Below are 27243 nucleotides of genomic sequence, written 5' to 3'. Positions count from 1 at the left end.
CTACTTTTTCAACTGCTTTGGATTCCTGTTATATATATGTTGTTGATGGGTCTTAATTTCGTCAAGACAAAGACACTGATTGTTAATTACTATATATGAAGTGGATAATTGTTTCTTGATGAATACTACACAAATTTGCTCTCGGTTTTTGGGATTTGAGATAGTTTTTGCACAAATTTGTACAAAAGATTTATCATCATTTTACATCATCCATTAGTTTGCAACGGTCACAATTTTAATTGGTTTCATAACTATATATATATATATATATATTATATCTTTTACCTTAAAAAACTATATATATATATATATATATATATATGGCTCGTTTATTAATTTTTATGTACTTTAAAATTTTTTTTATTTTTTATTTTTTATATAAGTATACATTCTTTTTGGTAAGTAGTTATACAAATCATGCATAAGAACGAAACTCTTATATAACATGTCCAATTAAATTGTATTATATAGTTTCTCCAAAAAAAAAAAAAGGGTATTATAGTCTATCCCTAGCATATTCCTAAGTCTTAACTGTCTCATTGTGCCGTTTAGAGGGGGGGGGGGGGGGGGGGGGGGAAACTGTCTCATTGTGCCATATGAATTAAAATCTATAGGGTTGGATCCCAATGTTACCAAATTCTATTTTATTTATACACTATATAATTGTGTATATAATAATAAATAAAAGTTGAGCTTTATATGTAATGCTTAAATCAATCATGTGGTTTAGTGTAAACATTGCACCTTATGATATGCTTTCCTATATGATTCACTATAAGTAAATCAAAATTATTAAAATAATTTGTTTAAGATGAAAAAATTTTCTAAAATTTTAAGAAGTTTTATATATTATTTCGAATAGAATTTGATTACCAAAACTTTTAAGAAATTTAAAATATTTTTTAATATTTATTTTAAATTATTATAATCAAAATATGTCATACTTTTCTGTACTCATATATACAAAAATGTGTTTCCCCGCACTAAATAAATTATTTTTTAAGATTATATTTTTAATTTAATAATATCAATGAAATTTTTTATATCAAAATTTTAATTAACCAACTTATTCAATTTATATTTGTTGAGAATCTCTAAATCCCCTGTCCGATGGTGAAAATCTTATTTTCAGAGATATGTATATTTTACAGGGCTTTGAAATTAATGAAAAGGTAACTTCGAAATGCATGTCTAATTTTTTTTAAAATGATAATTTATGTAATATTTCAACCCAAAAAAAGAAAAGAAAAGAAAAAGAAAAGTGTTTACCACTTTTAATAGAGACAACAAACATACTCCGAGATGAATTTCTAATTGACTAAAAAAAGAGCTATTTCAGTTTTAAAAAACATTTATTCTCAAAAAAAAAAAATTAAAAGTTTTAAGAAACATTTCCAACAAAACAATTCTTAATAGTTCAATAAAATTATTTTATTTTGAAAAAGTAGTGTTTGATGTGATTTAATATATATTATATTGTAATAACAATATTAAAAAAAAAAAAAATTGCTGTGAATTTAAACTTTGAACATCTCTCTTGGAGATACCAAAGCCAACTCCAAAGTAGTAATATTTTAGTCTTTTAAATGGATTGATTGTCACAGGTTTTTTCCCCCTTTGGTCCTTTCCTTTAAAATAGTTGGGAAAACGATTCTTCTTCTTGTTGAGCTCCCAAGTTTGAAGCACAAATAACAAATTTATCTCACTCTTGTAAATGTATTTATTTGGGTCAAGGGTCGTCACTACTTTTAAATAGTGTTTTTAATATTGTTATGATGGTAATTTCGGTTACACAGCTAACATAATTCGGAAAACATTAACCCAAAAAAAATTACTCCTATGGGGTAAGATTTACTCCTATGACTACTTAATTACTCAATAATCCTATCCAAAAAAAAAAAAAAAAATTACTCAATAAAAATTGAAAAGTAGTGGGATTGACAAGTAATGAGAAATGATCAATCAATGATAATTATGAGCCATTATGAATAGGAAAATGTCTGGACTGTCACTTCTGTTCATTAATCACATTCCATTTATGTACTTCATATCGCTTTAGAGTAAGAAACGGCTGGTTCTATTCAGCAAAAAAAAAAAAAAAACGGCTGGTTGTGCTTTTATGGCCCTGCAAATCAATATGTGGCTGGTAGTGATTGGCACAAGTAAGATCCATAATCAACAATAACATGCTGGGATTGAGCGAGGATTTCAAATTAGGGGAGACCAATGATATGTGCATTATGGTTATTTTGCCTAATATGTAATTGTTTGGTAGGGTCGTAAATGAAGTTCATAAACAGCTCGGATTTGGCTCAATAAAAAATTCGTACATATTTGTTTGTTTATAAACAAGTCAAGTTTAAGTTTTAGTTTTAGGCTTGTTTAATAAACGAACCGAGCTCGAGTAAAAAATATTGTTCATGAACAAATTTGTGAACACTAAGACTCGATATAAAAGTAACAAAATAAGTTGAGTCTAGACTTATTTATGAGTTTGGTAATAAAATTAATATAAGTTTGACAAGTAAACTCATATTCTTTTAAGACTTTAATTAAGTATAAGTTGAGACCACTCATCCAAACCAAATAGGCTAAATAATAAACTTGATATATGTTTGATAATATACTTGTGTTGGATTTCAAACTCAAAAACATGATATTGAGCTCGAGTTGGGCTTGATATTAAGCTCGAGTTGGGCTTGACCAATGAATCAAGCCAAGCCAAGCCGAGCTCAAGCTTTTATACTTTATAACAAACTCAAGCTTGAAAATTATTTGTAAGCTTATATCAGGCTCAAGCCAAGCTTGAACATTCTACTTTTATTGTTTAGCCAAGTTTGAACATTTACTACTCGATAAAGTTCAGTTCGTTTATAACCCTATTGTTTTGGTTATTATGTGGAGGGACAGTTAAGTGTTTTTTTTTTTTCTTGGAACTCAGTGGAGCCAGGACCCCCTTGGGCCCTAGTGCGATTCCGTCTCCATAAGCTCTTGTAATAGTTCAATCAAAAACATGTTCTCTTTTTCTCAGAAGAGAAAAAACTAGAATTTTTAATACACATAATTTTGTCAAAAAACAATGTAATTACTTTATGACTATTTGATAGTTAGCATAATGGGGAATGAAAATTCAAACTATAGTTCTTCTCATAAAGAAGAAAAGACAATTCCAGTGAGTTATAAGGCTCTTGAATTTTGACACAATGTAATTATTTCCAATAACAAAATTAATACATGCCACATCAACTTGAAGATGATATTTAGTATTTCACTTTTTTACGTCTAATAAACAAATAAGAAGACATGCCAAAGGCCTTCTACCCTGATGGTGCCATTCCTCCTTTTGTGAGGCCTGTATCTAGGGTTAAATCCCCATATCTTCATTGAGCCAAAAATAAATAAACAAATAAATAAATAAAAAGGGAGATATGAAACTTATATTCCACCCCCCCACCCCCAAAAAAGAAAAAGAAAAAGAAATTGTATTTGAAGTCGTGAGTCTCTTTGGCCATTCACTTCATCCATGCTGATAACTAATTTCTGCAGTCAGACAGTGGAAACAGTATTTGATATCTTCCTCATCAGGCAGAAGCCATTTGAACAACTTCAAGACACTACCTTTTTTTTTTTTTTTTTTTTCTTAATAATTTTTTAAAATTTTTAAATCTCGTTCCCAATCATTTGGACATTTTGGCCCTGACAAAGAATACTCCAGCAAAAAGACCTGAAAGACGTGTGTTATTGGCATGAGCTAAGAAAAAGCAATACACTAAAGTGGACAGGTTATGTAAAGTTGATTGTGTTATTACCAAAAAGTATACTGAAGCAATTTGGTAGACAAAGTGGAACCTTGAACAGCACTAAACCAGCAATGGAAATAGGAATCTTGTTTAAGGAACCCACCAGGCTGTCAAACAAGAGCACGGCATCAATGGTAAATATGTAAAAAAAAAAGGAAAAAAAAAAAAAATAGTGCCTAATCAAGATTCAGCAGTTGTTCAATGATGATAGAGCAGCGAACAAGTACGGAAAGTTGGAAACAGTGACATTGAACAGAAAAGGCTTGCTCTGGTTATTAATTCACTGTATAATGGGGCTATAAAACTTGTCATTTTCCCTTCTTGGTATTCTTAGAAGGTTGTGCAACCAGCATTCTGCAGTTGGGCTCCAAGATGGAAGTGGCAATACACAGATAAAGGAACAGCAGACGGTAGGAAAAAGAAATTGCCTTGGATGCATATACACTCAACTACTAGTTTTAGTTTTATGATGTAAGATGGGAGATATAAAGAGCTGAATTTTCCCTCTCCTATTATCCTAAAAGTAAAGAAGAAGTGATAACTTAATGATTTTATCATTCACTAAGTATGATGTGAAATTTCATAATTGAAGAAGTGAGATCAAGAGTATGCATGACCAACTAAGATGTACATAAGTTAGCCAAGAGGCTTGTAGCTTAGCTGGTTGCCATCTCCTGGTGTTTCTAACAAATCTCCCCAACTCCAACTATCGAATCATGAAAAAATATGTATATAAGTCAACCCTACCAAAATATATAATAACAGGAGATCTGGATAAACATGTACTAGCAGAGGAGATACATGTTTCTATTATTGTCTGCAATGAAACAGAATTAAGATTATCTAAAAGATAGGGCCCATTGGGGTTGGAGAACAAATAGTACATGTCCACTTATTGCAGTATGGAAGTAGACCATAAAAAGTTACCTGTAAGTGGTTGGGCTAGTTTGCTGTAAGAACCACATAGAGGTGAAGCTAATGGCAAGCCCAAGAAATCCACTGGCTGTGGCTACAACCCAAAACATTGGCGATTTGGTTACATCCCTGAAATCAATACCAAAAGAATGTGAAAATATTAAAACACTGCTTGAGTGAAAGTAAAGTTTAATAGTTGTGACAAAATTAATGGTTAAATTTATTTGCAAGAAATTTGCTTACACATTTATTACATATTCCCATTCGCCAAACAGTATAATCAAGAAGATGGCAAAAGGTAAAGATAATAAATTATTCAGCAACACCATTGACACTTCATTGAGTGATCCAGATCTTGTTGACTTCTTTGCCTCGTCCATGACACGCCGCAGGGTGAGCTGCCACAAAGGGAAAATGTAGCATATTAATTCACAATTTAGAAATATAGAGAGATCTGCACTAAAAACCATGTTTCCCATAGTCCAAACTCAAAAGTACAGATCCCAAAATTAAACATGTAAACTTACTACAATTTGAAAGGAAATAAGGTATAGATAAATAATACATTGCATTCAGAAATAACATACAGAGTAGCTAGCTGTTAGAATGCAATTCATAATCTGCCATGCATAACCCACTGCATCAAAGGAAAGATCTGTGATACCACCACTGACAGCAGAGATAATCTGCAGTTTACAAAGTACAGACCACCTAAACTCTTTATTAAGAACGAAAACAAAACAATTAAATGGGGAAGAGAGGGGGGGGGGGGGGGGGTGGTGTTGGATTGGTAGGAATAACATGAATTGCAAATTAATTATTCAAAGATAAATTTTATGTAAAATGCAATATTAAACTGATATCTCTTTCCAAATGTATAAAATAGGACCCAAGAACATATGGAGCTTAGATGGGTTTTGGCATTGATAAGGGAAGTGAGATACCAAGTTATCTAAAATTAAGATTTGGGTGATAAGTTTCTTCCAATATGGCTCAATGTGTAATGAGAGTAAACTGTAAATTTGTCCTTAAAAAGAATTTAATTCCAAAAATAAGATTTGAACTAAAGTGCTTTTGTACTGCACGTGAAACTAATCCCTTAATAATAAAAGATCAATCCAGAATTACATTTAAGTAACTCTATGCCAATGTATGAGTTTAAAACAAATAGGAATATCCTTTACTGCCAACAGTCATCATCACCGGTAACGAGAACATAGAATTCATGCTTTAACATGTTAGAAGAGGTATGTCATTTACCATTAAAAACATTGCAGTCCACACTTTTTGATTCTGATGTTTTCGAAATATATACAATTCTCCAATTGCTGTTAAAATATTTGTCATGTTCTTCAGAATAGTCACCATTGCTATATTTATGTACTTCAAACTGAAAAGAAAAATGCACCAGAAACATTAAATGAACATAAATATTAGACAGAATATTTCAGTAATATGTCAAATAGAGGAAGTGAACGTAATTAGATTTTTTTTTTCTCACTTATATTCCCTTCATATTTAGGCTCTTCTTCTCTTCTCTCTAGGTCTAAACAATTGCTCATAATAGGAGTACCTAACAATTGCAGTTCATAACATACCTATACATGCCAGATACAAGCATTCCAATGAATATTACATTGACAGGGATCCAGACCCTAATCAGCTTCCAGTTCAGCTTTTCCACAGAAACTACTCGACAGAGGCCCAATAACACAACAACTAAAGAACTGATAAGGTTCTGCATAAAATTACATGAAAAAAGAAAAGATGTCATCGTGTTTATATGAATTTGATATAATGCACAAGGAAGAAAAAATGCCATTTAACAGGTGACAAGGGTTAATTCAACTTATAAAATATCCATAGGTACAACAAATAGGCTGTTCAGTTATAGATTGACTAGCTAAAGCATGTAATGTAGAAAAAATGTTGCTAGTAGGACTCATTAGACACCTAGGCATACTTCATCCTACCTGAAAAGCAAATGGATGACATACCTGATAAAACATTAGGGATATTCCTGCATTGAAATTATAGCCGGATAAAACTACTTTATTCAGCAAAATCATGCTGCAAGAGGAAATGCAGTAAGCTGTCCCAGACAAAAGAGGTCCAGATTTTTTTCCTGGTCCATGTTCACGCTTTTCATCACCATCAATCTGAAGATTGACACTATCATCAACCGCAGCTTGTTTCCCTCTAGAAACTCTGTTTGAAGGATGTAGTCAGGTTTTACCCATCAATTTGCTATCAGTAAAATGCACCTAACTGACCATGAATTCAAAATTTCCAAATTTTGCTAGCTTAAAAATAACTCCGTTCATGAATGTGCAGACTATTTCAAAGCAAAAAGATTAGTTAGTTCTACACAAGCATTAAATTTGGACCAGTACGTGTCATTTTTAATAAGTGAGCTAAACAAAAAACATAGGATATGGTACTTAAAGCCCAGAAGTATTAGAAGAATGCATTTAGTATATTATAAAATGACAAAGTAGATCAAATTATACTGTAATAAAATCAATTAGGAATGCATGTTTACAAACCAAGTTTCTAATCACACACAATGTTCTCTTGTCCTTTTTTTTTTTTTTTTCCCTTTTGAATGGCAAGTTACATATGCATCCAGTGGGTACCCACAACCTTACTCTCCAGGCATTCTTATGGGAGAAGGAAGTGCCATTTGTGCTAAAGCTGATTGGCTTTTGATGACCTAGAAATTTGAAGGCTTAAAACCTTAAAACTATAAAAGGGAAAGCATCTTTCTAGAATAGTACGATAACTAGTCAAGGAAAGAGATGTATACATGGAGAAATTTTGCAGGTTACTGGTGGAATTAAAGATAAAACCAGCAGAGCTAATAAGATTAACTCATCCTACCTGTCACTGAAAGCTCTACGTTCTGTATTTATCACAATATTGCTGATTGATCCATTTCCTTGCTTACGGTTATCATTAAGAACTTCATATACTTCATTAACCCTTTCTGTCAATCTCACTTCTCCGTTCCAGGAACTTAACCCTGATTCCTCAAAATCATGGCTAATTACATCTACCTTGAATTCAGACGACATCTCACAAACCTGAAAATTGGAAAAAAGGGCATGAAATTAAGGAGAATCCTTAAAAATTTTAAACTGTTGCTACCATATTTTAAAAAGTACCTAAAAGTGAAGTGAAAGAAAGCTGGAAAGAGCTTGAAGGAGTGAAGGTAAACAAAAGCAGAAGGTAATGAAAAACCCCAAAACCTCAAACATGAAGGACGGATAGAAAAATCTAGACTTTAACAATGTAATGGTTCCTAAAGCCTTCTAATTTGCAACAAGCCATCTTTTTCCAATTCCACATTTAATTTTCTTAATGAATCAAGTTACACTGGTTGTGAACCACAAAAAGTTTAAAAGCTTGTAATTTTATTTGGCACTATGGATGAGCCTAGGCATACTGAAAGTTTGATTTCGATTACAACCCTTTATTCAATCAGACAGACAAACCCCAGATTCCTCATTATATACCGAACACCTTAAACAAAACCTGGTCTCAAAATCAAAGCACACTTCAAGGCTAGAACCAAAAATTCAAAGTTCAAACTACAGAAATTTTGAATAAGACAGGAAATTCCAACAACACAAACCACATTCTAATTTCCAAAGGTTCATAGTAAGCACATTACAAAAGTAAAGTTTCCTCATGCCTAAAGATTTGAATTCTAAAACAGAAAATTCAAGCACAAAGAGGAATCAAATGGAACAAAAATAAAGCAATAAGAGATTAGTACCTTTACAGTGTCGAAAAATCACATAGTAAGTAGTCACAACATATGGAGCTATAATTATACCAACTAGGAATCCCCGCATGACAATTATAAATAAAAAATAAATACATAAGTGAAATGAACTCAAAGGTCTTGGTAGCGAAAAAGCTTACTTGTTATTATGCAACAGAAACAGAAAAGCATGCTAAAAATGTGATAGCGAGAGTGAGAGCACGTAAAGGAAGAAAAAAAAGCGTGGCAGATCCGATGAAAGCGTAATAGGAAGAAAAAAGTTAGCTTTCAAATTTAGAATAGAAAAAGAAAAGAGGGTTCAATTTTCAATGGGGAGTTAGGAGAGAAAGTAGAAAGAGGAAATCAAGAAAGGAAGTGAGTGGCGGGATTGCAGGCGAGAGAGGAGGAGGAGAGGAGCGTTCAAGTTGAATATAATAGTTTCGTAGACATTGAAAGTCAAAGGAAGAGCAGTACTTGGAATGAGGCATCACTTCGAGAAGAAGGAAGGGAATATTGGAAAATGCAGAGAAACTGAGCTGAGCTGTTTGTTTCTGTTTATGTGCGTGTCAGTGTGTGTTTGTTTCTTGGGATTTGGAGAAGTAGAGATGACTGGGATCAGCAGCAAAGTTAGAGACACTGAAGAGAGGAAGCATTATTCATTCGTTGTGAGCATTTTGCGCTGAAAATGTGGGTGGGCTAAGGTGTCAGTTGCTGACTTGCTGTTCGTGTATGGACTAGATGAGAGTTCAGAATGATTTCAACAAAAGTTCTATCTAGCTTTTGTTAGAAAATCATTTTTCAATTATACCTTCTCACATTTTTTTTAATACATTCTGCGACAGAATTCTATGTACTTTCGGTATCAGTATTTAAGTATTATTATTATTTAAAATAATGTGAAAATTATATTTTAAAAAGTGTAATAAAAATACGTGTTAAAAATTTTAAGTATTTATAATGTAAAAAATGTGTTTGGTACATTTATCAAATAATATATTTTAAAATGTAAAAAAAAAAAAATTGTGTATTTGGTATGTGTATTTGTTTATATGTTTTTTTTTTAGGTGATGACGGTATGGTAAAAAAATATTTTATTTAAGGAGAGAAAAAGAAAGAAAAAAAAGATGAGAGAAGGACATAGAAGTGGGCTCATGAGAGACAAAGATGAGAGAGTCTTGTCAATGGGTCTCACGATTTTTAACTTATTTACCCAAAAAAAGAAAAGAAAAAAACTGTTTAGTAACATTACTTTAAAACTAAAAATTGTTATGGATGAGTTTTCAAAATATATATTTTAAACACCCTAATTTAAGAATTGTAACTCAAACACTTAAAATAAAATTGCTACCAAACATTTTTTTTTTGGGCCCACAATTTTCAGTTTTAAATAGTAAAAGCTGATGTTTAAATATCACTACCAAATAGGCCCTATATTTCTTTCTTTGTTTTATTTAAATATTAATATTTTATCAATTTTAAGAAAAAAAAATATTGTTATCGGGTACCCTTAAAACATTTGTTAATGAATCACTTAAAAAAAAAGTTTTAATAGCATTTTTATGGAAAATAGAAAAATGTGTTAAAAATATTTTTTTCCTATAAAAAATTTCCTAAAACAGTTCACTAACAAAAAGTCAAAACCCTTAAGTTGTCCATTAACTTTTCCCATTGAAAAAAGAAAAAAAGAAAAAAAATTATCTTGTTTGGGAGTAATATAAATAGGATGGAAAAGAATGGAATGGAATGGAATATAATCATTTTATGACAATATTACTATTAGACCCCTATTTTAAAGTAAATGGTTGAATATATAGGGGTTTTTTGGGAGTTTTAGTAAAAAATTCATTAAATCTAATTTCATTTCCTCTCATTCCTCTCAATTTCAAAGATAATAAAAATTTGAGATTTTAAGGGAATAGAGAGGAATGAGTGTTCTCTCCTACTCATTCCATTATCTTCCACTTAAACTCTTAAACAAGGGAATAAACTTTTTATTCCCTCTATTAAAACTCTCAAACAAGAAAAAGGAAGAATATTCTAAAATTATTTTTTTTATTCATTTCCATTCCATTCTATTCATTTTTCTCAAACGAGGACTTAGTCTTGTCAATGGGTCTCACGATTTTCAACTTATTTACAAAAAAAAAAAAAAAAAAAAAAAAAAAACCATTCAGTAATGTTACTTTAAAACTAAAAACTGTTGTGGATGAGTTTTCAAAATATATGTTTTAAACACTGTAATTTAAGAATTGTAACTCAAATACTTATAATAAAATATCGCTACCAAACACGTTTTTTTTTTTTTTTTTTTTTTTGCTCACAATTTTCAGTATTTAAACACTGAAAGATGTTGTTTAAACATCTCTATCAAATAGGCCCTGTATTTCTTTCTTTGTTTTATTTAAATATTAATATTTTATCACTTTTAAGAAAAAAAATATAGTTATTTGGTACCCTTAAAACATTTTTTAATGAATCACCTAAAAAAAGGTTTTAATATCATTTTTATGGAAAATAGAAAAATGTGTTAAAAATAATTTTTTTTTCCATAAAAAATTTCCTAAAACACTTCACTAACAAAAAGTCAAAACCCTTAAGTCATTCGTTAACTTTTCCCATTGAAAAAAAGAAGAAAGAATTATCTCTCAATCACCCCACATACCACAACATCATATCTACATTGAGTCATATAAAATAAAATAAAAATTCTAGCGCCGAAATAACAACAACAAACAAAACCTTAGGCCCTTAATTACTCATGTGAAACTTGTGACTACCACAGAGAGAGAGAGAGAGAGAGAGAGAGAGAGAGAGAGAGTTGATTTAGGTAATTTGCATTAATCTCTCCTGAGGTTTATTATTATTACACTTATCTCCTCTCTAGTTTGGAATAAAACATTCACTTCTCTTAAAATGCAAACTATTAACATTGACCTCCCTTGAATGATTTGAAAAATGATTTTAAAAAATTTCCCCCAAAAAAAGCTTTTAAATTTTTTTGAATATCCTATAGTCCTATTAGAGGGTGTGTGAATGACAACTCAAGCGGAGGGTTAGATAGAAATTTCAATTAAAATTTTTTTTTTTTTCAATTATTGAAGGAAAGTCCGTGTAAATTTTTTGCACTATAGGAAAGGTAAGTGTCTTATTACAAATGAGAGGAGGGTAGAATATTAACAAAATTTCTCAAGAAAGGTCGATGCAATTTTCCCACTTTGATTTTGACGTTTGACTTTGAGCGCTTCAGTGAGAGTAAGTTTCAATAAGGAATAGCGTGTTATTGGATGGTGGGTGATCAAGCTGCATTATATAAATTTGTGAAAGTATTTATTTAATAATTGATGATTGAGATTATAAACTGTGACTTCTTAAAGTCAATAATTTTTTTTTCATTTTTTTAAAAATCAAATATTATTGTTTAACATTTTAGCCTTTTAGATCCACATTTTATTGGATAGATATTTAGAATTTATCTGTTTATTTCAAAAATTATTGTTTTTGTAATGATAAATTAAATTATTTAATTATGTTTTACTATATTTATTTTCTTAATATTTAAAAAAGGGAAATTTCATTTGAAAATTTTCTTAATTTTATTGAAAATTGTTCAAAAAATTTACAGAAATTTTTTTTTTATAATGTCATTGGTTTGACTATTGACTCGATATCAGTTGAACTAGAGAATGAAGAATCAGTCCCTTTTTTTAGTTCTTTTTGTCAAATCCAATTTTTAAGACCACCAGCTGTAAACCAATGTATTGCACGAGGTTTTTGACTTTTAGTTTATTGTTGTTGTTATTATTATTATTATTATTATTAATGTGATGGGTTGGGAACTCATATGCAAGTCTCCTTATCGTAGAAGCAAATTGTAAATAACAAAAAAAAAAAAAAAAAAAAAAAATGTAATGAGAGAAAGTAAAATGAATGTCTCTACTTTCAACATTTACAAATTTAAATTAGACATGAATGTCTCTCTCTCTCTCTCTCTCTCTCCATATATATATATATATATATATATAAATATAAAAGTAGATAAAATGATTGGATAACATTAGGCTCCAGGTTCATGGAAATATTCTAATATAACACTTAGAAAGATTATTATATAAAATTTGAGACAAATAACTTTTAGCTTTTTCTCAATTAAAATTTAAAACATTTTTCCACCTCCAACAAAAAAATTAAAAACGTTTTTAATTACAACCAATAAAATTTTAGGCATATTGTTTTAAATATTATTAGGTATGGGTAGTGAGTACAATTAAAAAAAATTACAATTACACGCATATATGGGTTTAAATCATACCTATTGTAAGAGTCTATAGATATATATATGAGATTTACTCTTTTTTTATGTTTTTTTTTTTTTTTTTTGGGGGATATACACATGAGTTAACTCTTTCTTTCTTTTTTTGTTGGTTTTTTTTAATAGTTTATTCATATTAGACACTTCGTTTTTTGCACAACCTTAACTCACCTATAAATGTTTTAAAAAAAACTTAGATATAACTTTGTATTAGATTTCATAAAATATATGAATAACTAAAAGATTAAATTGGGGGTGATCAATACAAACAAACCCATGGTTCAAATTATCTTACCTAATTTATATTTAATGAAATTAGATTTCATAAAATATAAAAATAACTAAAAGATTAAACTAAGGACTTAAGGAATAAAATAAGGCTGTCCATCTTGACCCACAACCTAACCCACCCGCCCAAACCGTCCACCCCAGATAAAAAACCGCCCAATCCTTCGCTAACAACGGTTGGCAGTCGATTTCCATTTTCAGAAATCGAATCTGCGGGTTGGTTGGTGGGTCTTCACGTGAAAAATTGAGTCCAATCGACCCGACTAGCCTACTTCTTTCTCCAGATGCAAATCTGGCCAAATTTTGACGAGATGCACCAAGATCTCCACTGTTGACGTTGAGATCTCCACCATTGCTCTTCATCGGTTTCGACCTGAAACAAATCATCGTCAACCCAAACTGAAACCGACTCGACTTGTGGTTTCTGGCGGTTGGCGGCTGGTCAGCTTCTCTGTCACCCAAAGCTGGCAGGTTGGTTTCGGGTTGGGCACAAACTCGACCTGGACCGACCTGTAAACAACCTTAATTATGACTTTGTTAAACTATGAATATTTCATGGAGGGGTCAAATGATATAGTATTAGAGTCTTGAGATATAATTTATTAATAAGCTCCAGAGTGCAATTACATTTTCATAGTGGTACTTTTTAAATAATTAATGGTAACTTTGGACTTGTCAAGAGTTAATGGAAACCCAAAACTCATTAGAGATAGAGCCTTATTTGTCCATTTGGTCTCATCCCAAGACAAATACTAAAGCCCAATTGGGCTAGCCTAAAAGGCAAGCCCAATTAGATAATAAGTTATTTTTTTGACAAGAGATATTAAATAAAACTATCCTCTGAACACGTGCTCACGGGTGTGCTTAGAGGCTCATCAGGTGAATTCTAAGCTTGTCTCATTTAAAGTTCTGACAAGATCAAAAGCAATTCAAAGGACAAAGAGCTAAACATGGAAATTAATACAAATGTCTAAGAAACACTTCTTCTCGTTTTTGCAGGATAAGTTGAAAATACAAATCAAACATCATTGGGACTCCGAGTCTGCTTGTGAGAAGACCTCCTTGACCTACCTCTAGAGGAACTACCTTCAGTATTTCCCTCTTGACTTGCATAGAATCGAGGATCATACTGACGGTTCTCAAGTTCAAGGTTTTTGATCTTTTCCTCCAAAGTTCTTCTAATGGAATCAGCCACTGCCATTTGACCCACCTGAAAAGTCAGCAAAGTCAAGTGTTTTGTCCATTATCAATAAAAAGTCCACGCAAAAGACACTCAGAAAGCATCATTGCATACCCAGCTCGCCTCATTGATCACATATTGGGAAGATTGAGTATGAGCTAATAGTTGCAAACCTTCGATCATTTGCATACTTTCCTCCACAAGATCAACATCAACCTGAAGTACAAATCTACCAAATCATGAGCCATCCAAAAAGCCAAGAAGAAATAAGGACAAGGAACTAAAAAATTCAAGAACACACCGGATCGGGCCGGGGATGTTTGGTGTGTACTTTGGCCTATCCAAAGGCATGGAACTATATGTTCCATTAGGATTCATCACTTCATATTGCCATGCCGGAAAATGGGGATAAGTCCCCATAAAAGAACTAGAAGAGCTACCAGCATGGTGAGGAGAAGGAATCTCTCCCTCTCCCTCTTCCTCTCCTTCAGAAGATGGTGCCTAAAATGTCCAACATGCAAATATTGTCACCAAACAGAAATATGGAAAAGGAATATACAAGATGAAAGTTTGACTATAGAAGGGAAGAGAAATACCGATGTCACATAAATGTTGGCCAAACAACCTTGCAAATGGGTTTGAATAAATTCAGAATAAGTCCTTGGTACTCCTGAAACAACATGGCCAACACGAGCTTGACAATCTTTTCATTAGTTAGAAGGTCAGCCAATCGGATGGTGGGACAAGGAGGAACCAGAATTGTTATAGGAGGGTACACATGTTGAACTTGAGGCAACACCCGATCACTAAGATACCAATACCTCCCATGCCCACATTCAAACAATACTTGACGGCTATTCAGCTCCAAAGCCTGCTCACACTCATACTCCTCACATCCAACCCAAGGATTTAAACACATTTGAAAAATCACCAAAGAACGCAGAATGAGAAAAAGACCAAGCCATAATCAAACACTAAAGATCTCACACACAAAAAGAGAAGGACTCACTTCATCAATAGTCAAATTGTCAGTCACCATACACCAAATCTCCAAAGAATGCCTGGAGGGCGTTGACAAACGGTATTTGGGCAACCAACGAAGAAATCTAGGATAAATGTCATTAACCTCCTCCCGAATTTTAGGACCAACTCCAAAGTACTCATACATCCAGACTTGAAAAATTCACAACACCATTACAATCTAGCCAAAATAACTTTCCAAAACCCACACATAGCCAAAAATTTCAAACCTCACCTGCCATACAAATGGAGCACCACCCAAACTTGAGAGACTACACCTGGAAAGTTGAGTCATGAAGTACAAAAGGGTAGCATAGGCCATACCACCCTAGTCATAATTTTTGATCTGCTCAATATTTCTCAAGCTCCATAAATAGTGCAGGTTCACTGTACTGCCTAAGTCTGGACACAAGAAAGTCCCAATGAAGAGAAGCATGAACATACGGGTACCTATTGCCATTGTATCACATTTTGCAATGTTCTCATACAGCCACATTAAAGGGACATTTTTACTCCTCATTTAGGAAGGCACTACGCCTAGAAGTTTCTTGATTTCCTTTGGAGTGATGGAGTCACTGAAACAGATTCTTTCACCACCCAACCTCAAGCTGGTGATGATAAAAAAGTCGTAAGGTATCAACATCACCTCACCAATGCCTGAAAAATGGAAAGTACATGTGGTGTCCTAGAAGTATTCTGACAAGGCAAGGAGTAATTGGAGGTCCTTGTATTCACGAGTCTCCTAATTTAATAAAGCTTCAAAGAAAGTACCAAAACATGCATCATTGATGATATTCCTAATGTCAGGAGACAATGCTTCCCAAATGCCCTTCAACATTTGGAGACTACCTCTACTCTTGAGGCTCTGCAACACAAAAAATTTAGCTCATCATTCCATGCAAAAATTCTCATGCCAACAAAAAAATCTCATTCCATACCAACAAAAATTTCCCATGACCAAAAATCATACGCTTAAAAAATTTTGTCCCACCAAAAAATCAATGTCCCATCAAAATTTTACCATGAACAACAACAAAAAAAATTTTCGTGTCCAAAATCAGAACAATTTTTTTTTCCTACATGTCCATGCACAACCAAAAAATCCCAACATGTCCAAAATCATAACCACAAAAATTTTTCCATAGCTAAAATTTCATGCTCATAATTTATTCCATATCCACAAAAATTTTCCGGACCCACAAATTTTAGCCATGTTCATGAAATAAATTTTACACATGCCAACAAAATTTCCCACATGCATCATGAATATATTCATACATGCCTACAACACAAATTTTTCACAATGTCCATGCCCCCAAAATCCAAGCCAAAATTCATCCAACAACATCACAAATTACCAACATTGCCAAAATTCCATAAGCCACCAACATTGTCCAAATTACGCCATGACCAAAAATACAACACTTCCAAAATGTTCCAAAGCCAAGATTACAACATGATCAATCATACAATGCCTCAAATTCCAACAATATCAGACAATAAAATGACAATGTCTCACCATCAAACTTTCAATGAAACATGAAACAACATTTTACCAAACAAAGGAACCAAAGAAAAAACTCACCTTGATGTCCATGTGAGAATATGGAGCATGGGTCTTGGGGTCTTGAAGGAGCCCCTCATCATTCCATTCAAATGATGGATGCTATTTCTTGCCATGAGAAGTAAGAAAAAATGGTCCATTGGAAGAAGATGACATTTTGATGCAAAGAAAAGATGGGTTTGAAAATGGGTTTCACCAAAAATGGGTGTGTAGAAAAAGTTCTCAAGAACACAAGGATCTAAAAAAATATTGAGGGAGATGAGTGAAGGAAGGTTGAGAAGCTTAGAAAAGTGTTTTTTTGGGAGAAGAAATGGTGAGGTGAAGAAGAAAAGTCAAGTGGAAGAAGAAGAAGAATAGTGTTAATGGTGGAAGAAAGGTGGAGGAAGGAGAAAGCAAAAAAGAAAAAAGGAGACAAGAAAAGTGGGGGGCCAAAATTCGGCCCCCACACTTAAAACTCAGCAAGTTGCTGAGTCAACTTAGTCAAACTGAGTTGACTTAGTCAACTCCCAAATTTTTTTTTCTTTCTCTCTTTTTCTTTTCTTCTTTTCCTTTTCTTCTCTTCTTCTAAAAAATAAAATCATGAAAAGAGAAGGATCATATCAATTTCCAAAAAAGAAAAAAAGAAGAAAAAAATATTCTTGGAGTGGATTAAGAACAAAAGATTCACTTTCGAATTCCAAATTTTCAAAATCCAAAATTCCAAAGTTTCAATTCAAAATTTTCATTTCTAAGTTCAAAATATCGAGTTTCAAAATTTCAAGTTGCAAATTTCCAAAATCTCAATGTTCAAAATCTCAGGTTTCACAATGTCAAATTGCAAATTTTCAAATCTCAAATTCCATGTTTCAAAATTCAAGGTCTCAAGTTTCAAGCTTCAAAATTTTAAGTCACAAAATTCCAAACTTTCAATTTTTAAAATTCCAAGTTTCAAATTTCAAATTTCAAATTCCAAATTTCAAGTTCCAAATTTCAAGTTCCAAATTCCAAGTTTCAAATTTCGAGTTTCAAAAAATAAAAATCTTTTTCAAGGAACCACAAAAATCCATCAAGGTTTTCATGCTAATGTAAAATAATTCAAATAAAAAAGGAACCAATGGAAATCACACATCTCAAAAAAAGTGGGACCATAAAGCCCTCATCATTTAAAGACTAATCCCAAATTTTGACTTTTTGCAAGCGACAGTCGGGTCAAAGTTGAAAAGCCCTTTGATCGACATTCCAGCAGCCAGATTAAAGTTGAAAAGCCATTTGATTGACATTCCAGTGGCAAAATCAAAGTTGAAAAACCCTTTGATCAACATTCCAGTAGTCAGATCAGAAGTTGAAAAGCCCTTTGATCGACATTCCAATAGCCGAATCAAGGTTGAAAAGCCCCTTGGTCGCTACAAATCCGGTTCCAAAGTTGAAAAGCCCCTCGGTTACCTTTCTTCAAGATCGAGGTTGAAATGCCCCTTGGTCGCTACAAATCCGGTTCCAAGGTTGAAAAGCCCCTTGGTTACCATTCTTCAAGATCGAGGTTGAAAAGCCCCTTGGTCGTCATAGTTCAAGATCGAGGTTGAAAATCCCCTTGGTCGCTACAAATCCAGTTCCAAGGTTGAAAAGCCCCTTGGTTACCTTTCTTCAAGATCGAGGTTGAAAAGCCCCTTGGTCACCACAGCTCCGATTCTGAGGTTGAAAAGCCCCATGGTCGCTACAAATCCGATTCCAAGGTTGAAAAGCCCTTTGGTTACCTTTCTTCAAGATCGAGGTTGAAAAGTCCCTTGGTTGTCACATCTCCAGTTCCAAGGTTGAAAAGCCCCTTGGTTGCCTTTTCTTCAAGATCGAGGTTGAAAAGCCCCTTGGTCACCACAGCTCAAATCGAGGTTGAAAAGCCCTTTGGTCGTCACAACTCCAGTTCCAAGGTTGAAAAGCTCTTTGGTTACCATCCACATTCAAGATCGAGATTGAAAAGCCTCCGATCACCTTAATTATCAAGAATCATTTCAAAGATCATCAGCTATCAAATAGGTCAAGTATTTACAATTATCATTTTTTTCAAAAGGTAAAGCATTAGTTCTATGTTCCAAAGTTTTAGGTTTGAGAGCTAGGTAATCTTTGAAAATTTAACCTCAATTAAATCATGGCCGCTAAAATCAGTGTCTTTGTTTAACATTGACATTTGCTTTTCAAGCTCTGTCAATGAGGGGCATTTTGTAGACAGTTGATTTTGCATCCATGATTTAATCAAGGAAGATGACTGGACTGACCAATCATATACCCAAAATTCATGATTGCATTACATGCATTAATTCATTTATTGCATATCATTAAAATGATCTTGAGGTTCTAAAGGTTGCGATGGTATGCCCAGTTTCCAAATCGGACCGTCGGATCGAAAGATATCGCATGATCAAGTTTGCACGGTCAGCACGCATTATGTCTAGGTAGAGTCGACCACACATGATTAATTTAAATTAATTTTAATTGTTTATTATTTAAAATTAAATAAACAATTTTGTGATTGGTTGTTAGTTAGTGTAAAAAATAGGATTGTTTGCATTGGAATAAAATGGGTAATTGGATAACGATAAAATTGTGGATAACCTAGACTTTATCAAGATCTATTTTATAGTATTTATCTACAAGATAATTGTTGCTGAAAAGACTTGAATTATCCAGAAAAGAGTTTAAATTTTAGAATATGGATAAAAAGCGCATCTAAGTGCAAGTTCCAGTTCAAGAAAATCTAAAAAAGGAGTCCAAAATGCACCCAAACTCGAAAGCGGGATTGCCACCCAAAAGTGCCGAGCACTTTTGGAGTGCCGATCGGCCCTTTCAAAGTGCCGAATAACACAAATTAGGGTTTTGGCTCGATGGCATTCGGGTGAAATTAAAACACATCATTTTCGATTTTTTATCGATAAGGACGCGTCCTGGTTCGTATTCTGATCGTCTAAGCTATTTTTTCAAGTCTCCCAGCCTCTATAAATAGAGATTGGATCTCAAAATTCAGCACACTTGTTCACGCTCTCAGATTTCCTCTCTTTCTGACTCCCCTTTTTGATATTCTCTCTCTTATGTTAAAGAGGTTCTGGAGGCTTTAGTCTTAAGAATTTCTTTTTTGTAAGTAAGGATTTTTAGGTTTCAAAGACAATTGCATAAATTTCTTTGAACCCTAAAATATTCTCTCGAGAAAAAGAGTACGTCCACGCAAGAGGTAGCTTTTCTTTACTTCTTCTTCTATCTCTTTTAATTTTGTGATGCATGAATAAATATGTGTTTAGTTTTGATTTTGCAATGCTTATCTCATATGTTGTTGATATTTTCTTTATTAGAGTGTGTTTATGATGTTTTTATTGTTAAGATCTATTTTTTATTTCAAAAATCTGCTTGTTATCATATCTTTTCTCAAATTAAAAACTGATTTGCATCTTCATTAGATGTAGATCTGAATTTTTCTCAAATAAAAAACTGATTTGCATCTTCATTAGATGCAAATATGAATTTTTCTCAATCAAAAAAACTGATTTGCATCTTCATTAGATGCAAATATGAATTTTTCTCAATCAAAAAAACTGATTTGCATCTTCATTAGATGCAGATTTGAATTTTTCTCAATCAAAAAACTGATTTACATCTTCATTAGATGCAAATATGAATTTTTCTCAATCACAAAAAACTGATTTGCATCTTCATTAGACGCAAATATGAATTTTTCAAAATCAAAAATTGATTTGCATCTTCATTAGATGCAAATATGAATTTTTTTCAAAACAAAGACATATTTGTATCTTCCTTAGATACAAATCAGAATTTTTTAAGTCCAAAAAACTGATCTACATCTTCTTTAGATATAGATATGATTTTTTTAACAAAGCAGATTTTGAAATAAAAAAGTCATGAATGGTTTTGTTTGTTTGTTTAGTGCATGTAGTAGCATAAGTTTATTTCATGAATAAAGTCCTCTTCTCAAAAAATCTTTTTCTTGTTTTTTTAATCATACAAAAACAGATATGATTTTTCCTATATACAAATCTAAATTTTTTGTTATAAAACGGATATGATTCTTTTTAATACAATCCAAATTTTTTTTTCTAGTTCTCCAAAATAGATCTGATATTTTTTAAAACCAAAAGACTTTGTTTTATTTAATAAACGCAGATCTGACTTTTCTTTATCAAAAACTTTTTTTTTTTTACACTTACAAAAACATATCTGAATTTTTATAAACCAAATCCAATAATTTTATTTATTTATTTATTTATCACAACATAGATATGATTTTTTTTTTAACAAAGAAAAGGATGCATTCATAAATAGACTTATGTGATTTAATTTTTCATATGTGCAACATATCATTCATGTCATGCATAAAAGGGGTACATTGGTCATGAGAGTCTAGAAGACCAGACTCTGTCTGGGCGGAATAGGTGCCTAACACATTCTCATTCTGTAACTTAGCCTCTGAATTTAGTGTCTTTGGATAGGTAGACCTAGGCTTTATCTTTATTTTTAGTTTGGGTAGATTGTAACCAGGACAAAAAGCCATGAAATTCTTTGGTAGTTTGTAACTAGGACCCAAAGCCATGTAATACTCAATTTATTAAGTTTGTATTTTTATTCAATCAATGAGAATGGAACAATTCAGTCATGTACTTTATTAAGTTTGGTTAATCCTTTGGCAAAGCGCACTTTACTTGTAATTAGGTAGATCTATGATGTTTTTGATACTTCAAGGAACAAGAGTTCAAGTCTAGTATTGAAACCATGCAAGTCTGTCCAAGAATCAAGTGAAGAAGTGCTGTTTATTAAAGCTCAATAGATGTATCTATCAAGATTTAATGTTTAATTCTCGACAGCTCTCGACAGAAGCTGTATCTATCGAGAATTACAAAATTCAGATTTCCAGATCTGTTTTTCATGCATATCCAAGCTATTTTTGTAGGGTTTCTTTTCTCACAACCCTAGACATATATAAGGACTATTTTAAGGGCCGTTTAAGGTGATGCAACTTGATGCAAAGTGATTATTCACTTAAATTGTGACCGGAGACAATTTTCCCTAGTCATCTTTCTCTTGAAGATGTTGCTGCGTTTGTGCGCCAAGGGTTTTGTAACCAAGGAGCTTCTTGATCTTCATCACCTGGATGAATTGAAGAATTTTGCAGCCAACATCTTTCTCAAGTTGGTGTGTTAGTCATGTATTGGGATCCGTGCATCAATTGGTTAGTCACGTACTGGGAGCCGTGCATTGAAAGGAGAGATTGTCATTACATTACAAGTCCAATTGGATATTGGGGTAAGGGTTCAACTGTAGGTTGGTATTAGGTACTGGGATTCCTTTTACTTGTAACCGCTTGTTTTGATAATAGTGGATTCTCGGGAGTGATGACCTTAAATTCACCCGGTAGAGTTTTGCCTCGGTGGTTTTCCCCATTCGTAAACAAATCACTCGTGTCAAATATAATTTTTGCTACATTTAGTTATTTGGTGATTTATTTGTGCTACCACGCTCATTGCATGTAATTGAATCTAATTAATTGATTAATTTACCAAAGGGGTTAATACATTCTTGGCCTATCAAGTGATATCAAAAGTGGGCACACTCGGATTAGGGTTAATCTTTGCTGAGTGATCCATTGACCTCTATTTGTCATGGATAGAGGATAGTCTTTTATTATACCTCATTTATTTGATGGCACTAACTATGCTTACTGGAAAGTACATATGAGAGCTTTCTTGCAGTTTTTAGATGAGAAAGTGTGGTGAGCTGTGGAGATAGGCTGGACCAAGCCAAAGGAAGCGCCAGCTGATTGGGATGATGCTAAGATCAAAGCGGCAAACTTCAACAGCAGAGCATTGAATGCTTTATTTAGTGCGGTCACCAAGGAGGAGTTCAAGAAAATATCCTTTACCAAAACTGCGAAGGAAGCATGGACTATCCTCTAGACAACCTATGAAGGGACTAAGGCTATCAAGGATTCAAAGCTTCAAAGGATTACTACGAGCTTCAATGAGATTAAGATGGAGGAGGATGAGTCGTTTGATGAGTTCTATGCCAAGCTGAAGGACATAGTGAACTCTGTCTTCAATCTTGGGGAAACCATTCTTGAACCGAAGGTTGTAAGATGCTCAGATCTTTGCCTGAGAGATTTCATGCCAAGATCACTGCTATTGAGGAATCAAACGATGTTGAAAAAATTCATTTGACAGAGTTGGTTCACAACTTGCAAACCTATGAATTGGGTTTGACTAGGATAGGGAAATCATGTAAGAGTAAGAGCATGGTTTTGAAGGCCAAAAGCAGTGATATTGATGAGTTTTCTGATGATAAAGATTCTAAAATGAAATTCTACATCACGAGGCAGTTCAAAAAGTTTACGAAGAATGCCAATGCAAAGGGATTTGATAATGACCATAAGCAGTCCAGTTCGTCTCAGTTCAAGAACCAAGACAGAGGAAAGAAGGATGCTAAGGAAGGCGGTCAGTACACTGTTCCCTTCGGACCATAATGCTTTGGATGTCAAGGTTTTGGACACATGAAACAAGAATGTCCAACTTATCTCCAGACTATTGGGAAAAGCAAGGCCTTTGCTATTACCTTGAGTGACATCGAGCCTGAGGATGATTCAGATGACAATGATGACGAAGGAATCTTGAATGCCTTCACTACTACAGTTGATCCTATTGATGGGGTTTCAAAAACAATAGATGATAAAGAGGACTTGGTGGACTCTAAGTTTGAGAAAATGGACGATCAAGATGATATCCATACAGCCTATGAAAAATTGTACAAGGTTTTTGAGAAGCACGAGAAACTATATAGGCTGGCTACCAAGAAGCTGAGTGATATGGAACTTGATCAAGAAGACATTTCCATAAAGTTTGACGAAGCTAATTAGACTATTGAAGCACTACAGTTTGAGAACAATTTCTTGGCTGAAAAGACCAAAAAGCTTGAAGTGGAGTTATTTCAAGTTAGAGCTCAATTGGAGAGGACTTCCAGTGCAAAGCTTGATGAGATGCTTAGCTTTCAGAAATCTACTTCTGATAGAACCGGTTTGGGGTATGATTTCTCTTCTCCTAATATTGATTTTTATAGTACTACTATGTTTGTCTCACCTGCTAATAATGTTAATTTTGAGAACAATGAATGTAAAACTGATATAGCTTGTGAGAATGTAGATAAGGGCAAATCAATTTTAGGAGCACCCTTTAAACTTGAAAAGAAAGAGACTAAAAACCCTAGGACTAAGAAGGGTAATAATCAAAAGTCTAAATAGAAGAAGCAGCATCTCTGTCATCACTGTGGAGCTTCAGGACATACTCGACCTAATTGCTACAAGTGGTTAGCCACTCAACAAAGCAACAATATGATCTCATCTGGAAACCAGAGTTAGTTTTCATCCTTTTTTGCTCCTTTCGGATATCTTCTTAAGGCCCTTATGTTCCTTTCGAACTTGAATGGTTTCAATTCTTCCCCCTCACTGTCAGATCAAGGGTTTTCCAAACGGAAAGGTTCTTCCAAAGTTTGGAAGGAAAAAGGCTCAAAGTGATTTAGTTACTTTTTCTCTCTCTCCCTCGTTTTTTGTTTATGAATTACTTGTGTGTTTTGCTTTCTTGCCTTGAGTTAGTCTAGTTTTATGTTATGCTTTGTTTAACATGTTTTTGTTTATTTGTTTTCAGTTTTGCTTTATTTTGTTTTTCCATAAAAATAAAAAAAATTGAAAAATCAGAAAAATACAAAAACAATGTGTGTTTTGTGTACAATGGTACTTGTGTACTTTGGATGGCCATTGAAACAAAGTTTTCTAAATTTTGTATCTTCTGTAGCTTAGATGAGCATCTTAATGCACAATTAAGCAAGTGAGCTTTGTGGCTCGTGTGTGTGATGAGTACGATTAAGTAATCTCTTATACTTAACACTCATATCACTCTTTTTGACAGGAAGGACTAAAAAAATCCTAGGAGAAAGGCATAAATAACTATCTCACCACTAAAGTCCGTCAATCATGAATAACATTTGTATGCTTCGGCATAACAAAATTATGATGTTTAAACTTAACATAATTGGGTATTGCTTCTTTCTCTTATATGCCCATGCATGACATACTCAAAAGAAAAAAAAAAAGCAAAGAATGACAAAAGCAAAAAGAATAAAAATGCTTTTAAATATGGTTGCAAGCGTGTTTCTAGAAGATGTGGGAGTTATAGAATAAACCTTGAAGGTGACAGTCCCCATCAAGTAGTTATGATTGTGTGTGAGTTAAATTAATTTTCTCATATCTCAAATCGTCATAATATGAGACACTTATGCACTCTTGCTATGTTTTCACACACAACACGCAAATTCTTTGCTACTTTTGATACATGTGTAGGTACAATGTGATTTGGCCATCACAAGGAATACATGTGTTAATGTATGCTCACTAAACTGTTTTAACTTATTTTTGAAATATAAAATTTGGTTAGACTTGTTTAGTGTGTGTGTGTTTTGGATCATGAATGCTTTGCATTTTTGTGTTAAGAGATGTTTTTAGAGCTTAAGAGGTTGTTTGTATCTTTGGTTGAGTAGCTTGCTTGATTGCATTCATTTTTATGTTTTTCCTCTCTTTGAAAAACCTATTTTTATCAAGCTTGATAGCTTCTTGACAGATAGCTATCTATCGAGACCCTTGGACTTCTTTTCTCGACAGATCTTAATGCATTTTTGATCCATCGAAGCTTTCTGGCTCTCGATAGCTTCTTAATAGATTCTCGATCCATTGAGAAAGGTTCTGCATGGCCGGTAGCTTCTCGATAGTTGATTCGATCCATCGAGGCACTTTTGCTGTTGACAGATTCTTGATAGAACTCGACAGATTTATCTGTTGAGAATTAGTGCTCGACAGAATCTCGATCTATCGAGACGCGTTTTCTTTAAATAGCTTTAACGTGAAATCTGGTTCATTTTTCTCCTTTTCTCTTCAATAGAAACATTTTTTTTTCTCTCCCAAACACTTTTCCTTCAACCCCTTCATCTTCCCCACTTAGATTTCGGCCTAAACCTTGCATTTTCCCTCTAGTATGCTTCTCTAATCTCTCTTTCTTCATGCATTTCACGCATTTAGACCTAGGTTTTGGGTTTTCTTGAAATTTTTGGGGTTTTTGAAAATCTTTGAGTATTTTGTGAAATTTTTATGTTGGGTTTTGCTTATTTGATGATATATGCTCATGCATTGCATTACATTTGCATTTTCACAATGTTTCATGCATTATAGATCTGTGTTTCTTAGTTGGAACCTTGTGTGCTGTTAGGATTGGATTGGGTTGAACCCATGATGCAATTTTCTTTGCACGTCACATGCTCATGCATTGTTCGTGCATACGTTCCTTTTCAATTCCATACCTGGTACTCTATGCTGATGGTGCTTTTCTGTTTGTCTCCCTCCTCTCTTTCTCTTTCTCAGATAGTCTGCGTATGGCACCCAAGCGCAAAACTACTCCGTCTCGGAACCCTCTTCATTCCAGGGCATCTTCGTCTGATCCTACTCCTCTTCATGTTTGGTTCCATGATGAGAAGGCCCATCAGGACTTTTCAGAGAACTTCTCCAAACGTGGCATTCATTCGGAACGTTGCGTGATTCTTTTGGATTTTTCCGATACTACTCTACCCACTGTCATTCACATTCGGGGTTAGGAATCTCTATGTGAGATACCCGTGAGTTGTCCCTCCGTGGTCATATAGGGGTTTTACTCTAATATGCACGAGTTTGATTATTCTGTGCCTCGGTTTATTACTAATGTTTGAGGTACATGTATAGTAGTCACTCCGGAGCTTATCTCCGATGTGCTACATGTTCCGAGGGTATCGCATCATGATTACCCTGGATGTCCACGTTTAAGGACTGTGTCCAAAGATGAACTTCTGTCTCTCTTTTGTGATGATAGGCCAAAAACGAATTGACCCCTAGTGATAAATTAACCAATTAATTTAGCCAAGTAAATTAATTAAATTAATTAACATGCAAACGCGTGGTAGCACAAAAAAATCACCAATAAACTAAGTATGCAGCGAAAAATAAATAACACAATGATTTGTTTACGAATGGGGAAAACCTAACAGCAAAAACCCCACCGGGTGATTTTCAGGTCACCACTCCCGAAATTTCACTATTATCACAACAAGCGATTACAAGTAAATGAATCTTAGTACCTTATACCAACCTACAGTTGAACCCTTACCCCAGTACCCAATTGGACTTGTTATGTAATAACAATTTCTCCTTTCGATGCATGGCTCCCAAGTACGTGACTAACCAATTGTGCGGATCCCAGTACACAACTTCAATCACCAACTAGAGAAGGTTGTTGGCTGCAAAGTTCTTCAGTTCATCCCAACGATGAAGATTAAGAAGATGCTTGGTCACAAAACCCTATGGTG

General features: G+C 33.5%; 1 protein-coding gene and 1 long non-coding RNA gene across 4 annotated transcripts; both read right to left on the bottom strand.

Annotated features, from left to right (window-relative positions):
* Positions 1-3173: 3173 nt before the first annotated feature.
* LOC126688518 (GDP-mannose transporter GONST2-like) lies at positions 3174-9254 on the bottom strand. Of its 3 annotated transcripts, none has more exons than XM_050383239.1 (10): positions 8643-9253; positions 7596-7798; positions 6713-6923; positions 6314-6453; positions 5976-6105; positions 5303-5401; positions 4959-5113; positions 4728-4844; positions 3810-3907; positions 3174-3724 (listed from the first exon to the last, which is right to left on the bottom strand). In XM_050383239.1, the coding sequence occupies exons 2-10, from the start codon at positions 7787-7789 to the stop codon at positions 3678-3680; spliced, it is 1191 nt and encodes a 396-aa protein (XP_050239196.1). In that variant the 5' UTR covers positions 7790-7798; positions 8643-9253; the 3' UTR covers positions 3174-3677. The 3 variants fall into 3 exon arrangements, with proteins under 3 accessions (XP_050239196.1, XP_050239204.1, XP_050239211.1); XM_050383247.1 differs by lacking the exon at positions 8643-9253 and adding an exon at positions 8494-8633; XM_050383254.1 differs by lacking the exon at positions 5303-5401 and having other exon boundaries at positions 8643-9254.
* Positions 9255-13178: 3924 nt separating this feature from the next.
* LOC126688511 (uncharacterized) lies at positions 13179-17244 on the bottom strand. Its single transcript, XR_007644278.1, has 5 exons — positions 16864-17244; positions 14855-16143; positions 14560-14759; positions 14373-14474; positions 13179-14288 (listed from the first exon to the last, which is right to left on the bottom strand). It is a non-coding gene; the product is annotated as an uncharacterized LOC126688511 (long non-coding RNA).
* Between the last annotated feature and the right edge of the window lie 9999 nt (positions 17245-27243).

The sequence above is a fragment of the Quercus robur genome, chromosome 1 (genome assembly GCF_932294415.1).
Source record: "Quercus robur chromosome 1, dhQueRobu3.1, whole genome shotgun sequence".
NCBI classification, from domain to species: Eukaryota; Viridiplantae; Streptophyta; class Magnoliopsida; order Fagales; family Fagaceae; genus Quercus; species Quercus robur.
This window is presented reverse-complemented; position numbering and strand designations above follow the sequence as displayed.